This window comes from Rhinoraja longicauda, chromosome 5, assembly GCF_053455715.1.
Source record: "Rhinoraja longicauda isolate Sanriku21f chromosome 5, sRhiLon1.1, whole genome shotgun sequence".
Classification (NCBI taxonomy): domain Eukaryota; kingdom Metazoa; phylum Chordata; class Chondrichthyes; order Rajiformes; family Arhynchobatidae; genus Rhinoraja; species Rhinoraja longicauda.
In genome coordinates this window covers 72734855-72748432 of record NC_135957.1, presented here as the reverse complement: position 1 = coordinate 72748432, position 13578 = coordinate 72734855, and the positions used below count along the sequence as shown (strand labels likewise).

General features: G+C 41.4%; 1 protein-coding gene across 3 annotated transcripts in view; it reads right to left on the bottom strand.

The window, feature by feature from the left end:
• The window catches only part of slc18b1 (solute carrier family 18 member B1), a 46206-nt gene that overhangs the window by 16569 nt on the left and 16059 nt on the right, over positions 1 to 13578 (bottom strand). For all 3 annotated transcript variants that reach the window (XM_078400224.1, XM_078400223.1, XM_078400222.1), the window contains 6 exons: positions 11354 to 11496; positions 10911 to 11006; positions 6704 to 6777; positions 4515 to 4662; positions 2626 to 2782; positions 752 to 888 (listed from right to left, as the gene is read on the bottom strand). In XM_078400224.1, the coding sequence (XP_078256350.1) occupies positions 752 to 888; positions 2626 to 2782; positions 4515 to 4662; positions 6704 to 6777; positions 10911 to 11006; positions 11354 to 11496 (755 nt within the window). The remainder of the gene's footprint in view (positions 1 to 751; positions 889 to 2625; positions 2783 to 4514; positions 4663 to 6703; positions 6778 to 10910; positions 11007 to 11353; positions 11497 to 13578) is intronic.

Below are 13578 nucleotides of genomic sequence, written 5' to 3'. Positions count from 1 at the left end.
TGAACATCCCAATCTTTTGAAAGAGGGCAGATTTTCCACTCAACCATTGTGAGAAAAACTAATTATTGTTCCACTTCTTAATAGTTTTACTCTAATTTTAATGTGCAACTTCCTTTTTAGCTTAGTTTACTTTTGTTTAGATACAGCGTGGAAATAGGCTCCTCAGCCCACCGCGCCTGCACCGACCAACGGCAGAACGTACACTAGTTCTATCCTGCACACTTGGGGCAATTTACAGAATCCAATTAACCTATAAACCCGCACGTCTTCGGAATGTGGGAGAAAACCGGAGAACCCAGAGAAAGCCCACGTGGTAACAGGGAGAACATGCAAACTCCATCCAAACAGCATCCGTAGACAGGATTGAACCCGGGTATCTGGCGCTGTAAGGCAACAACTCTATCGTTGCACCGCTGAGCCACCCGTTTTATTGTGGTTTTTTTTTAACCCTTTAACCTTTTAATTTTTATTTAACCACAAATCCTCAACAGTTGTGCCAAACTGTTTACAGCAACTTGTTTTTTTATCCTTTTAAAAGAAACCAGAGACACAGTTTGAAAAGTTTCACATTAAATTCACCTTGTCATTTAATTCACAAACAACATCTAAAATTGAGAATGGTTTGTTTCTACCCAGACAAATCAGTTTAGCTTTTTTTAAAAAAAAAAGCGGAACTAGTTCGTTCATCATACCTCACAACATAAAAGGAAATAGAAGGAATGTATCACAGAGGAATTAAGAAAAAAAGTACCTTATCAATAACAAACAAGGATATGGTGGGATCCAGGAATGCAATACATGAACTTATGGAAAAGATGACCAGGCACATTAAAGTAACTTTAGGGATTAACAACAGCTGCCAGAAACTGCCACTACTGGCAACGCCATCTGAAAAGCAAGAACACCGGCTACATTATTAGATCACGTCCATCCTTGAAAGTTACAGCATTTGTACTTTGTTACAAGTAGAGTTTGTACAAGTAGACTTGATGGGCCGAATGGCCTAATTCTGCACCTATAACTTTTGAATTTATGAACATAAATTTTCTTCGGAAATGTCTGTTTAAACATGTGTAACATGATTAGGGCAGAAATTTGAAGGAAAATTAAATGTCACAAGGAATAGGAGAATTAGACCATTCGGCCCATCAAGTCTACTCCACCATTCAATGATGGCTGATCTATCTCCCCCTCCCAAGCCCTTTCTCCTGCCTTCTCCCCATAACCTCTGACACCTGTACTAATCAAAAATCTATCTATCTCTGCCTTAAAAATATCCACTGACTTGGCCTCCACAGCCTTCTGTGGCAAAGAATTCCACAGATTCACCACACTCTGACTAAAGAATTTCTCCTCATCACCTTCCTAAAAGAACGTCCTTTAATTCTGAGGCTATGACCTCTAGTTCTAAACTCTCCCACAAATGGAAACATCCTCTCCACATCCACTCTATCCAAGCCTTTCACTATTCTATATGTTTCAATGAGGTCCCTCCTCATTCTTCTAAACTCCAGCGAGTAAAGGCCCAGGTGTAGAAATTTGAAACTACCCCCATTATCTGCTGATGATCAAAAACAGATCTATATATGGGCTACAAATGACCTGACTTACCAAAATACTTTACGCAAATTCTCCCATAAAGTTTTAAAGCATTTTACAAGATAATAATGAGAATAATAAAATGTTTCATGATATTAGTTAATGATTGGATATATCCCATTAGTTTAATTATGGGTAGAGTTATGGAGATTATTCAAAGTAACAAAGTAACTAATGCAAGTGTATATAGGTTATTATAGAAAGTGGATGTTTCTGATTTACAGAGAAATCAGCTGACGGATCGTTCTTAGGAATAGACAATAGACAATAGGTGCAGGAGTAGGCCATTCGGCCCCCCAAGCCAGCACCATCATTCAATGTGATCATGGCTGATTATTCTCAATCAGTACCCTGTTCCTGCCTTCTCCCCATACCCCCTGACTCCGCTATCCTTAAGAGCTGTATCTAGCTCTCTCTTGAATGCATTCAGAGAATTGGCCTCCATTGCCTTCTGAGGCAGTGAATTCCACAGATTTACAACTCTCTGACTGAAAAACCATATGTAACTCGGGGACCGCCTATACTTGCCAACATGTTAGTTCTATTTTTCCTCCATTTGGTTCATTGATCCTGCGTCTGAAACTTCTCCCCTCCAACTTTTCTGCAAATGTACTCTTTCGTCGCCTATAGTAAAGCAGCTGGTTCCTAAGTGCAATATAGTGGTGCAATGGTAGAGTTGTTGCCTCACAGCACCAGAGACCCGGGTTCGATCCTGACCATGGGTGCTCTCTGTGTGGACTTTGCACATTCTCCCTGTGACCGCGTGGGTTTTCTCCAGGTGCTCTGGTTTCCTCCCACATTCGAAAGATTTGTTGGTTTTCAAGCCAATTGGATTCTGTAAATTGCTGCTAGTGTGGAGGATGCAAAGCTGGGATAACATAGAACTAATGCAAGGTTGATCGTTGGTTGGCTCGGACTCAGTGGGCCGAAGGGCTTGTTTACATGCTTTATCTCTAAACTAAGCACTAGCCCCCAAGACTCAAAAAGAAAGCTAAAAAAAAAAAAAGTTTAGAAGCAGAGGCTTACCACATCTTGGTAAAATGCACATGTTCAAAGGTATCATTAATAGAACTACACATCCTAGCAAAATAAAAGGAACTTGATATCCGAATAGTTGATACAAGTAGCCTCCAATAGGTGGACCCAATGTTAGGCCAAGTCCACTGAATATCTCCAGAGATCCCTGAGAGAAAAAAAAGACAGTTTGGAGATTGAGTTACTGCGGCTTTAATTTCTAGAAATATAAAAATGATTTAAAACAACAGATCAACAAAAACTCATTCAACGGGACTTTACTTTCCAGTTTTCTATGTTCTCCTTCCAAATGGCAAGATACTGTCCACTAGCCTTGGTATCTCATACAGGTGTGATTCATTCACTGAGAACAATGTGGCGGTGGCGCAGCGATAGAGTTGCTGCCTGACAGCGAATGTCAGCGCCGGAGACCCGGGTTCGATCCCAACTACGGGTGCTGTCTGTACGGAGTTTGCACGTTCTCCCCCTTGACCTGCGTGGGTTTTCTCCGAGATCTTCGGTTTCCTCCCACACTCCAAAGACGTGCAGGTTTGTAGGTTAATTGGCTTGGTAAATGTAAAAATTGTCCCTTGTGTAGGTTAGTGTTAGTGTGCGGGGATCGCTGGTCGGCACGGACCCGGTGGGCCGAAGGGCCTGTTTCCGTGCTGTATCTCTAAACTAAACAAGTTCGCTGGTTATGTGATTATTGCCATGAAGTCTTATTCTGTCTTTCCCTGATATCCACTTCTAGGTAAGCTGATTGTAAAATTGTTGATTCACACGGTCATAGAGATATATACAACATGTGATCAGACTCTTTCACCACAGAGTCCACACTGACCATCAACCACCCAATTACTCTCATTCCAGAAATTCACCACCCTCTGACCAATGAAATTCCTCCTCATCTCCTTCCTAAAGGAACATCCTTTAATTCTGAGGCTATGCTCTCTGGTCCTAGACGCTCCCACTAGAAGAAATATCTTCTGCACCATCCAATCTATCCAGGCATTTCACAATATGAGACACTATTCGGGCCACTATTTACATCCCCCCCTCATTCTCATCACCTCCCTGCAGATTCTACCACTCACCTCACCCAACGGACAACTACAGTTGCCAATTAACTTATGAACCCGCAAGTCTTGGGAATTTGAGATGAAATTGGAGCACGCAGAGAAAACCCATGCAGCCAAAGGAGAATGTACAAACTCCACACCCAGAGTGAGACTACAATTGAACCTGGGTCACTTCAGCTATGGGAAAGTGGTTTCATTTCGTTTAGTTTAGAGACATAGCGTGAAAACAGGCCCTTTGCCCCACCAGGTCCATGCCAACCAGCGATCCCTGCATCTTACACTATCCTACACACACTAGGAACAATTTTTACATTTACCAAGCCAATTAACCCCGATAAATCTGTATGTCTTTGGAGTGTGGGAGGAGACCAAGGATCTCAAAGAAAACCCACGCGGTCACGGGGAGAACGTACAAACTCCGTGCAGACAGCACCCGTAGTCACTGCGTCGCCCTTTGTGGGTCCACTATGTGCGCCAATATACCACGCAAAATTACTCGATAAATGGTAAAGAATAAGCAGATATTCCTCACATTCTTAGCCCGAACATGTCTAGGTAGTTAGAGGAACTCCTATAGATGGCTGAGAATAACCACAGAGCTGAATCTGCACAATACGGTTCGGGAAAGTATAACGAGGAGCAAGAATAGGTGCACCAGAAAAGGCAAACAAGTTAAAAATTAAAGGACTGATTGAAATCTTGGAAGCAGTTTCATAGAATAAGTTAATATGTGCACAATGCATAATATTTTCATGACCAAATGTTCCCTTCTGTAACAATGTATAATCATCACTTTAGGATTGCCATTAAATCTGTTATTACCATCACTGTAGCCACGTTATTTGGAAACGTTGCGCCAAGAATTGAGAATGATGCAGTTGAGCTTGCAGCAAAACCGATTGCATCTATTGATCTCACGATGAAACACAAAGAGATAAATATGGGTCCATCTGGGGCTAAATTCAATATGCTGAAAAGGGAAATAAAAAAACTGGGATCAAGAAAGGAATGCTATATTTTTTCCATGTTATTTGGCAGGTAAGCACTGCAAACACTTACACTGCATTCATAGTCATAGAGTGATACAGTGTGATACTGTGCCCAACTTGCCCACAGTAACCAACATGTCCCAGCTACACTAGTCCCACCTGCCTGCATACGGCCGATATCCCTCCAAACCTATCCTATCCATGTACCTGTCTAACTGTTACTCAGGGGTGTAGTGCTGCCGGAGCTCACCAGACCGCCACTCCAGCACCTCTGTAAAAAAAAGCCAAAATAAACAGCGGGGAATTTTAACAATGGCCACTCCGGCACCAATGACAGCTCCAGCATCTAAAAAATTAGCACTGCAACACTGCTGTTACTTAAATGTTAGGATAGTCCCAGCCTCAACTAACTCCTCTGGCAGCCTTTGAGCAATAAAGTTACCCCTCAGATCCTATTAAATCTTTTTTCCCTTCACCTTAAACCTATTCACTTTAGCTCTCTTTATATACAGTCTTAAAGATTTACTTCATGCACATCAACCAATTCCCTTTGGTTTCAGGTGTAATTCTACAGTTCACATCATGAAGCAAGTAACTCAGTGGGTCACGCAGCAATCCTGGAGAACATGGATAGGTGGCGTTTCAGGTCGGGACCCAACTTCAGACTGAAGAAGGGTCCTGACCCAAAATGTCATTTATCCATGTTTTCCAGGGATGCTGTCTGACCCGCTAAGTTACTCCAGCACTTTGTATCTTTCTTAGGAAGAGAATTGATGACTTAGGGGAGCGAAAATGCAACAGATCCTTGAGAGCTAAGAGTTTGTGATCAGGGATCATGTCGAGACCGTGATCAGGAGGTTGAGTTTAGGGTGACTGGGAATATCAATGGAGAGGTGGCGGTCAGAACTCAAGGGGTTGATCAAAGCCAGGCTGGCGATGGAGACTCAATTCAACGTTTCAGAGTTGGGAAAGAGTGATGGGGGCGCGTAGAATGGGGCTGATTCTATACTAAATCCGAGAGTCACACAATCATACATGATGGAACCAGGCCCTTCAACCGAGTCCTCATCGACTATCAACTACCCATTTACAATAATGATACATTAATTTCATTTTTTATTCTCCTCACATTCTCATCAACCCCCTCTAGATCCTACCACTCGCCTACACACCAGAGACAATTTACAATGGCAAATTCACCAACCAACGTACACATATTTGGGATGTGGAAGGAAACCAATGTGGTCACAGCAAGGAAATGCAAACTCCACGCGGCCAGCACCTGATGTCAGAACCGAACACAGATCCCTGACGTTGTGAGGTAGTGATTTAATGTGCTGGAATGCAGATACATTACGGAATAAATAAGTTAATTAGTCATAGGAGCAGAATTAGGTCATTTGGCCCATTGAGTCTACTCTGCCATTCAATCAGGGCTGATCTATCTTTCCCTCTCAACCCCATTCTGCTGCCTTCTCCTTGTAACCTCTGACACCCGCACTAATCAAGAACCAGTCAATCTCCATTTTAAAAATACCCAATGACCTGGCAATGAATTCCTACAGATTCACTACCCTCGGACGAAAGAAATTCCCGCTCGTGTCCTTTCTTATGGTTTGTCCTTTCATTCCGAGGCCGTGTCCTCTGGTCCTAGACTCTCCCTATTGGAATGATCCTCTCCAGATCCACTCTATCCAGGCCTTTCACTATTTGGTAAGTTTCATGAGGTCCTCCTTCATCTTTCTAAACTCCAGCAAGTACAGGCCCAGTGCCATCTACCGCTCATCATATGTTAACTCAATCATCCCTGGGAAAACACCATCCGGGTCTAATGCCGGTACTTCAATTTCAAAATGATATAATCCGGCATATCAATGTTTATAATTTCATTGAATCTCCCTCCCATCTGGTCATTTATTGAAAAATGCTAATGTTTTAAAATTTGTTTTACAAATAGTTCCACACAATCCGACTCCCAAAGATGCAACCTAAACAGCATGGATAGTAAAGAAAGTAACTCACCCAAAAAGAATAGTGCTGCAACCAGAGATAAGCATGCCAACTACAAACATAAACTTTGCACCAATTTGCACAATCTGGGGGAATAAAACAAGTTAGCTGGTCACTCAAATGGTCAACTAAACAAAAGCCTACCAATTCATGTTTAATGCACAAGTATTAATATATCAGCGTAGCTTTAGTTTAGTTTAGAGATACAGCACGGAAACAGGCCCTTCGACTCACCGAGTCCACGCCGGCAAGCGATCCCCGCACACTAGCACTATCCTACACACACGCAGGACAATTTACAATTTTTTACCAAAGCCAATTAATCTACAAACCTGTACATCTTTGGAACAAGGGAGGAAACCGGAGCACCGGAGAAAACTCATACAGGTCATGGGGAGAACGTACAAACTCCATACAGACAGCACCCATACTCAGGATCGAACCCGGGACTCTGGAGCTGTAAGGCAGCAACTGTACCACTGTGCCACCTATATGTTTAATGTTCATCCTCATCAGTTAAATGCCCACAAAAATAGAAATCCACTGACTTTTAACCAATTTTTAAAAAAAATCATTCCCTCTGCGTATATTTCTCAGGCTGGATAATTTAATTACAGGTGAATAGTCTGCTTTAAAACATCACTGATATAAATTAATACAGTTTCATAAACGTCTGGACTATCAAGTGCATCTTAGCAGGCAACAGTCAGGTTACAGCTTTACTGTTCCCCCTGGACCCCTGTATCTGATTGACACTGTAAACAGTATAGATATTGGTGTTATATTGTGGTTTGCCTGAACTGCACTCCCCTTTGGATGGCACAGTGCTGCCTACAGCGCGTCACCCATTCCTTCTCTCCAGAGATGCTGCCTGTCCCGCTGAGTTGCTCCAGCATTTCGTGTCTATCTTCTGTCTACAGGTGCCTTCTATATTGAGTTTGTATGTTCTCCCTGTGATTGTGTGTGTTTTCTCCGGGTGCTCCGGTTTGCTCCCACACTCCAAAAGATGTGCAGCATTAACCTAGAGGCCATCTAGGTTAATTGGCTTCTTTAACTTGTCCCTGGTGTGTATGTGAGAACGAGTGTACGGGTGATCAATGGTCAGCCTGGACTCCGTGGGCCAAAGGGCCTGTTTCCACATTCCATCTCTAAACTAAACTAAATTGGATGCCCCCGTCAGCCAGACCCAGAACCGCTGCTGAGATTGATCATCACGGGATAGGGCTTGTTGCTTGAAGATGCAAGTCTCTGCAATTGCTGCTGAAGATAATGGTCCAACTTTCCCTAATGGGGCACTGTACCCATGATAGAGTAGTAGAATAAGGAGGAAGAAATAGGAACACCAAACAGCATCTGTTGCATGCTCATAGAGGATGATATAGACCAGGGGTGGCCAAACTGCGGCTCGCGAGCTACATGCGGCTCTTTGACCTTTAATATGCGGCTCGTGGAAATATTTTGGCTGAGCTCCTTTTTTCATCACAGTTAATATAAAAGGTAAATAAGAAAAAATATTGCATTATTCATCGTGAACACCTGGCAGCCAGATACTTCAAGTATGATGTAATGAAATCTGTCCTTGAAATTGTCAATTTCATACGCGTAAATGGGAAGACCCACCGACAGTTCAGAAAATATAATGTTTTCCTTTTTTAGTTTTGGCAGTCTCATTTTATGTTACTGAAATGCAAATTCGCACATTTTTCTTAGAAGTTCCCGTAGTTCATTACCGTATTAAATACGCTCAATATAGTTAAAACAATCATCAGTCAAGATTTTGAAAACATTTGGTATATACGTGTACTTTGTGATTACTGAAACTAATACAAATTAACAGTTTAAAAAACTGCATACATGAATAAATATTATTGCATACATGCATTTCTTAATATTTATATAACATTTTTGTAACAATAAAAACGTATGTGTAAATTTTGTTCATGTCTTGCGGCTCTCAAACATCTGAACTTTATCGTATGTGGCTATTACATTAAGCAAGTTTGGCCACCCCTGATATAGATGTTGTATACAGGGTCACCTTCTTGCATGATGAACCAACAACAAGTTTGTGCTTTGATTCTAGGGCAGGTTGGTCTGCCATTGCCTGAGGGATATACCTCAGTCACTTGCTACTGAGACAGAGAAAATGTTATGGGCCACAATTGCGTTGCCAACGAAGGCAAACCTGAACCATCACCTCTGCATGTTCTCCAGGGATGCTGCCTGACTCGCTGCCCCTGCTCTTTGTGGCTACATGTGTTCTATACTGCTGTATTGAACCCGAGTGATGCAGGAGATGCAGCATCTGTAGCAAACACTTTTTAAAAAATACTTAAATTACAAACTCATCTAAAGATTCAGTGAAACTCTTCATATGACCATTTCCCATACTTTCTGGGTCAATGACCCTCATGGGATTAAATAGGTTTCAGTTTCCCTCCCTTTTCCCAGTTCTCCGACCAGTCTGTCTGTCCCCCCGATTACATTTGATCTCTGTATGCTTTGTTGTCACCTTCTCCTAGCTAACAATGACCTATTCAACATTTTCCTTGATCCCCATCTGTTTTCATGTCTTGTTTTCACATCTCACCCTTCCTTATGTGTCTCCCTCTCCATTGACTCTCAGTCTGAAGAAGGGTCACGACCCAAAACGTCACCCGTTCCTTCTCTCCAGAGATGCTGTCTGTCCCGCTGAGTTACTCCAGCATTTTGTGCGTGGAAGAAAAATTAATATCCTTCCTTACTTCATTTTGATTGGAATTGAACAAGGTAACGAAAGGGTGCTTGGATGTGACAATTAGCATCTCTCGTTGACCAGGTACAGAAGAGGTCCGTGGGAATCGGCAAAGTAAGATTAGACGTATAACCTCTTGTCTGAGAATGTATTGAAGGGTGGAAGGTAAATATAAACATGAAATAGTAGAAGTGATAACGAAGGTTTTTTTCCTTATGAGAAGTTACAGTAGACTACCCGCGCCCCCTACTGCTAGTGGCATAGAAATGTTACTGTAAATATGGGGCTTGTGATTGTCTCGGAGAGGGGATGGCTAAAAGTTGAGAAAGAATAATGTCAAGATGCCCTTGCATTGTGTTTGATTTGTATTAACCATTTGTGGTTGAATAAGATTAACATAAACAAAAAGTATGCTATGACTAATGAAATAATTGGTACCCATGTAATTGATAGAATATTTTTGTCGAGTAGTATCTAACAAAAAACAAAAGTTGTTTACTGCACAGTATAACAGTCGGCTAATTCTACTGCAAAGTCAGAGAACTGGTGGCCAGTTTACTGCCGCCATCTCTCCTTGATATCATGCAATAAAATCTCAAAGCAAATCTGCGAAGTTTCCGCTTTTCATTTTCCATTAATTTCCCTCTAAATGAATTTCTTCCACACTGTGTCCATCTTTAGTTAATTGTTGATAGGCACGAAATGCTGGAGTAACTCAACAGATCAGGCAGCATCTCTGAGAAAATGAATAGGTGACATTGTGAGGTGAGCCACCTTCCTCAGACTCAGACTTTAGCTTATTGTTGTTTTGTCAAAATTTACTCCTACTGCTTCCTTAATGATAGAGCATGAAATAAAGCAAAGTGATAAGGAAATAAGGTGTAATTTCCTGTTTTTCTTCACCAATCTTTAAAATGTAACTATTTCGATGGACAGATCGAGTAGTAAAATAAATAATAGCAGATATTCGCTAACTGAGAAAACTTTGGTAAAGGAGTATCATCATTCTAACATTCAAACAAGAATATTATAAAAAGAACACAAGAAAAGTTAAATAAAAACCCTAGTCATGTCAAAGTCAAAGTCAATTTTATTGTCAATCCTCAGCCAGTTTACACAGACAGAAAATCGAAATACCGTTTCCCACAATCCCGAGGAACAAAGTGCATAAAACTAAGTTAAAATTAAAAAGGCACAGCAAACAACAATCAACATAAAATATAAAATATAGTCACTTCAAATGCGTTAAAAAAAAAAATTTTTTTAAGTGTCTGGTGCTGGATGTGCATGTGTGTGGGGTGTTAAAGTCCAGGTCCAATAGGGGCAGGGGAGAGAGGAGGAAGGGAGGGGAGAGAGTTCAGCATCCTGACAGCCTGGTGGAAAAAACTGTTCTTTAGTCGGGTGGTGCTTGACCTCAGGCTGCGAAACCTTCTCCCTAGAGTCCCAATATGCATCAATTCAATGTAACATTAATATTATACTTACATATTTTCCCATGATCAGTGAAAATATTAAATTGAATACGGAAAAACATCCAAAAATCATTCCAACGGTGCTGGGATTGACTCCTTTCTTTTCTGCCTGCAAAGAGAGTACAAAAGAGAACAAATCCATAACACATGATCATTAATAAACTCATTGTTGCTAAGAAGTATTAGAAATTTAACTGTGAAACCTCATCCCACCTCTGCCCATCTTCATTGATACTGGTTGGCTATATGATCCACATTTTAAAAAAAGACACAAAGTGCTGGAGTAACTCAGCAAGTTGGCAGCAGTCCAATACAATATCCCGATATTGTAAAACCTATTGAGCCTATTCACGCAACAATATTTGAGACACTAACTCAAAGTTCAGGATTTACTAAAAATTCACGAAGAGGGATTTCAAAAATGTTTTTTAAAATTCCAATCAAATTGTTAATTACCTCTTTTGGAAAGAAAGGTCCAAGAATCGAATAACAAACCATGGAGCTAAAGTTCATCGATGCTGCAGATATCAGTGTGAAAATTTGAGATTTTGTCCATTTCTCTGATTCTTCTCTCAAATTCTCATTTTGATCACCTGAATCTGTCAAAAATGTCAAATAAGTGGTAAACGTTAATTTCCAGAAGCTGCACTGTGTTTATTATAGGAGACGTATGTTTAATTTATTGACGATAATGGTGATAAGAAGAGTCCTAAAGTAAATAGTCAATAATATAATGAGATATAATTTTGTATTAAAAAATATAATTCAATAATATAACAATATATAATAACAATATAAAATAAAATAAGAAATCACAGTTATTCCGTTGCATTTGAGTATTTACTTTGCACTACTTCAGATTGCACTATAGTCTTTGCATCATTCTGGTGTTTTGCATTTGTTCATATTGTTGTGTCTATCACTATTATATAGACTGTGTACTCTGAGCCTAAAGCAAACAAGAAGTTTCATAGCACCTGTTGTATATAACAATAAATTAATCTGAATCTGTATCTGAATAATGAAGGCCAGTATTTCCACAAGTTGCACAAAATTAGGTAATGAGCAGAAAAAGTCCATTCTGTCCATCAAGCCTACTTGATCCATCTCGCCTTCCTAACCCCATTCTCCTGCCTTCTCTCCATAACCTCTGACACCCATACTAATGGCTGCGGCTCTCTGGCAGTCTGTTTGTCTTTTTTCCTTTTTTGTTTTGTTTGTGTCGGTGTTGGGATGGTTTTTGTTTCTGTTTTTGGCTCTGTATGTGTGGGGGGTGGGGCGGGGGGGTGGGGGAACCTTCTTTTATTAGGTCTCTTCCCCGGGGCGCAGCTCGGCCGTGGGGCCTTCCATCGCCCGGTACGGCTGCGGGACGGTTCAGCGCTCGGTGCGGCTCGGCCGCGGGGCCTTCCATCGCCCGGTGCGGCTCGGCCGCGGAACGGTTCAGCGCCCGGCGCGGCGCCTTTCATCGCCCGGCGCGGCTTGGCTGCGGGACTTAACATCGCCGGCGCGGCTCGGCCGCGGGACGTTTCAGTGCCCGGTGCGGCTCGGCCGCGGGACTTAGCAGCGGCCGCGGGGCCTTCCATCGCCCGGCGCGGCTCGGCCGCTGGACTTAACATCGCCGGTGCGGCTCGGCCGCGGGACGTTTCGGTGCCCGGTGCGGCTCGGCCGCGGGGCCTTCCATCCCCTTGCGGGGGCTGTGCGTGTCGGTCGCCTCGGTAGGGGTCGAGCTGCCTGTCCGTGGGCGCGGGGGGAAGAGAGTGGAAGTTTTGTTGCCTTCCATCACAGTGAGGGGGTGTTTGGAGTCACTGTGATGGATGTTTGTGTTGGGGTCGTGTGTCCTGTGTTCTTTTCTTTTTTTTTTTTCTTCTTTTTTTTCTTCTTTTTTTTTTAATTTCTTAGAGGTTAAATACATCAATGTACTTCACATATATCTTGTTACAGTCATTGTACCCCATAATTTTATGGCTTTAAAAGAAAAATAGTAGAAAGAAAGAGAGAAAGAGAGAGAAGAAAAAAAAAAAAAAAAGAAAAAAAAAAAAAAAAAAAAAAAAGGAATCCACCAACTCGATAGTTTTCCGTCCCCCCCCTACCAAGGCCCGAGGTACTCCTCCACCCTATCTTTGTAATAATTCTATAAATGCAGACCACGTCTGATAGAAGCGTTCTGATTTTCCTTCCAGGCGGAGTCTCATATCTTCCAGATGTAGTGTTTCAAACATAGTTGAAATCCACATATTTAATGTTGGTATAGGAGCATTTTTCCAGAATTTTAAGATTAATTTTTTTCCTATTATTAAACCGTAATCAAATAAATTCTTTTGATACGCATTTAATTCCGAACTACCTTCTGTCATTCCGAAAATAATCCGTTCTGGCTTTGGTGTCATTTTTATTTTAAACACTTTTGTGAAAATTTCAAAAATTTCAGTCCAAAACTTTTGAATTTTTGTACAAAAGATGAATGAGTGCGCTATAGTAGCTTCTTGACAATGGCATTTATCACAAATTGGTGAAACGTTAGGGAAAAATTTATTTAATTTAGTTTTTGAGTAGTATAATCTATGTATGATTTTAAATTGTATTAAAGTATGTCTTACGTTAATTGAGCATTTGTGCACATTTAATAAGTATTGTTTCCACCTTTCAGTGGAGATTTTTATGCTTAGTTCGTTTTCCCACTC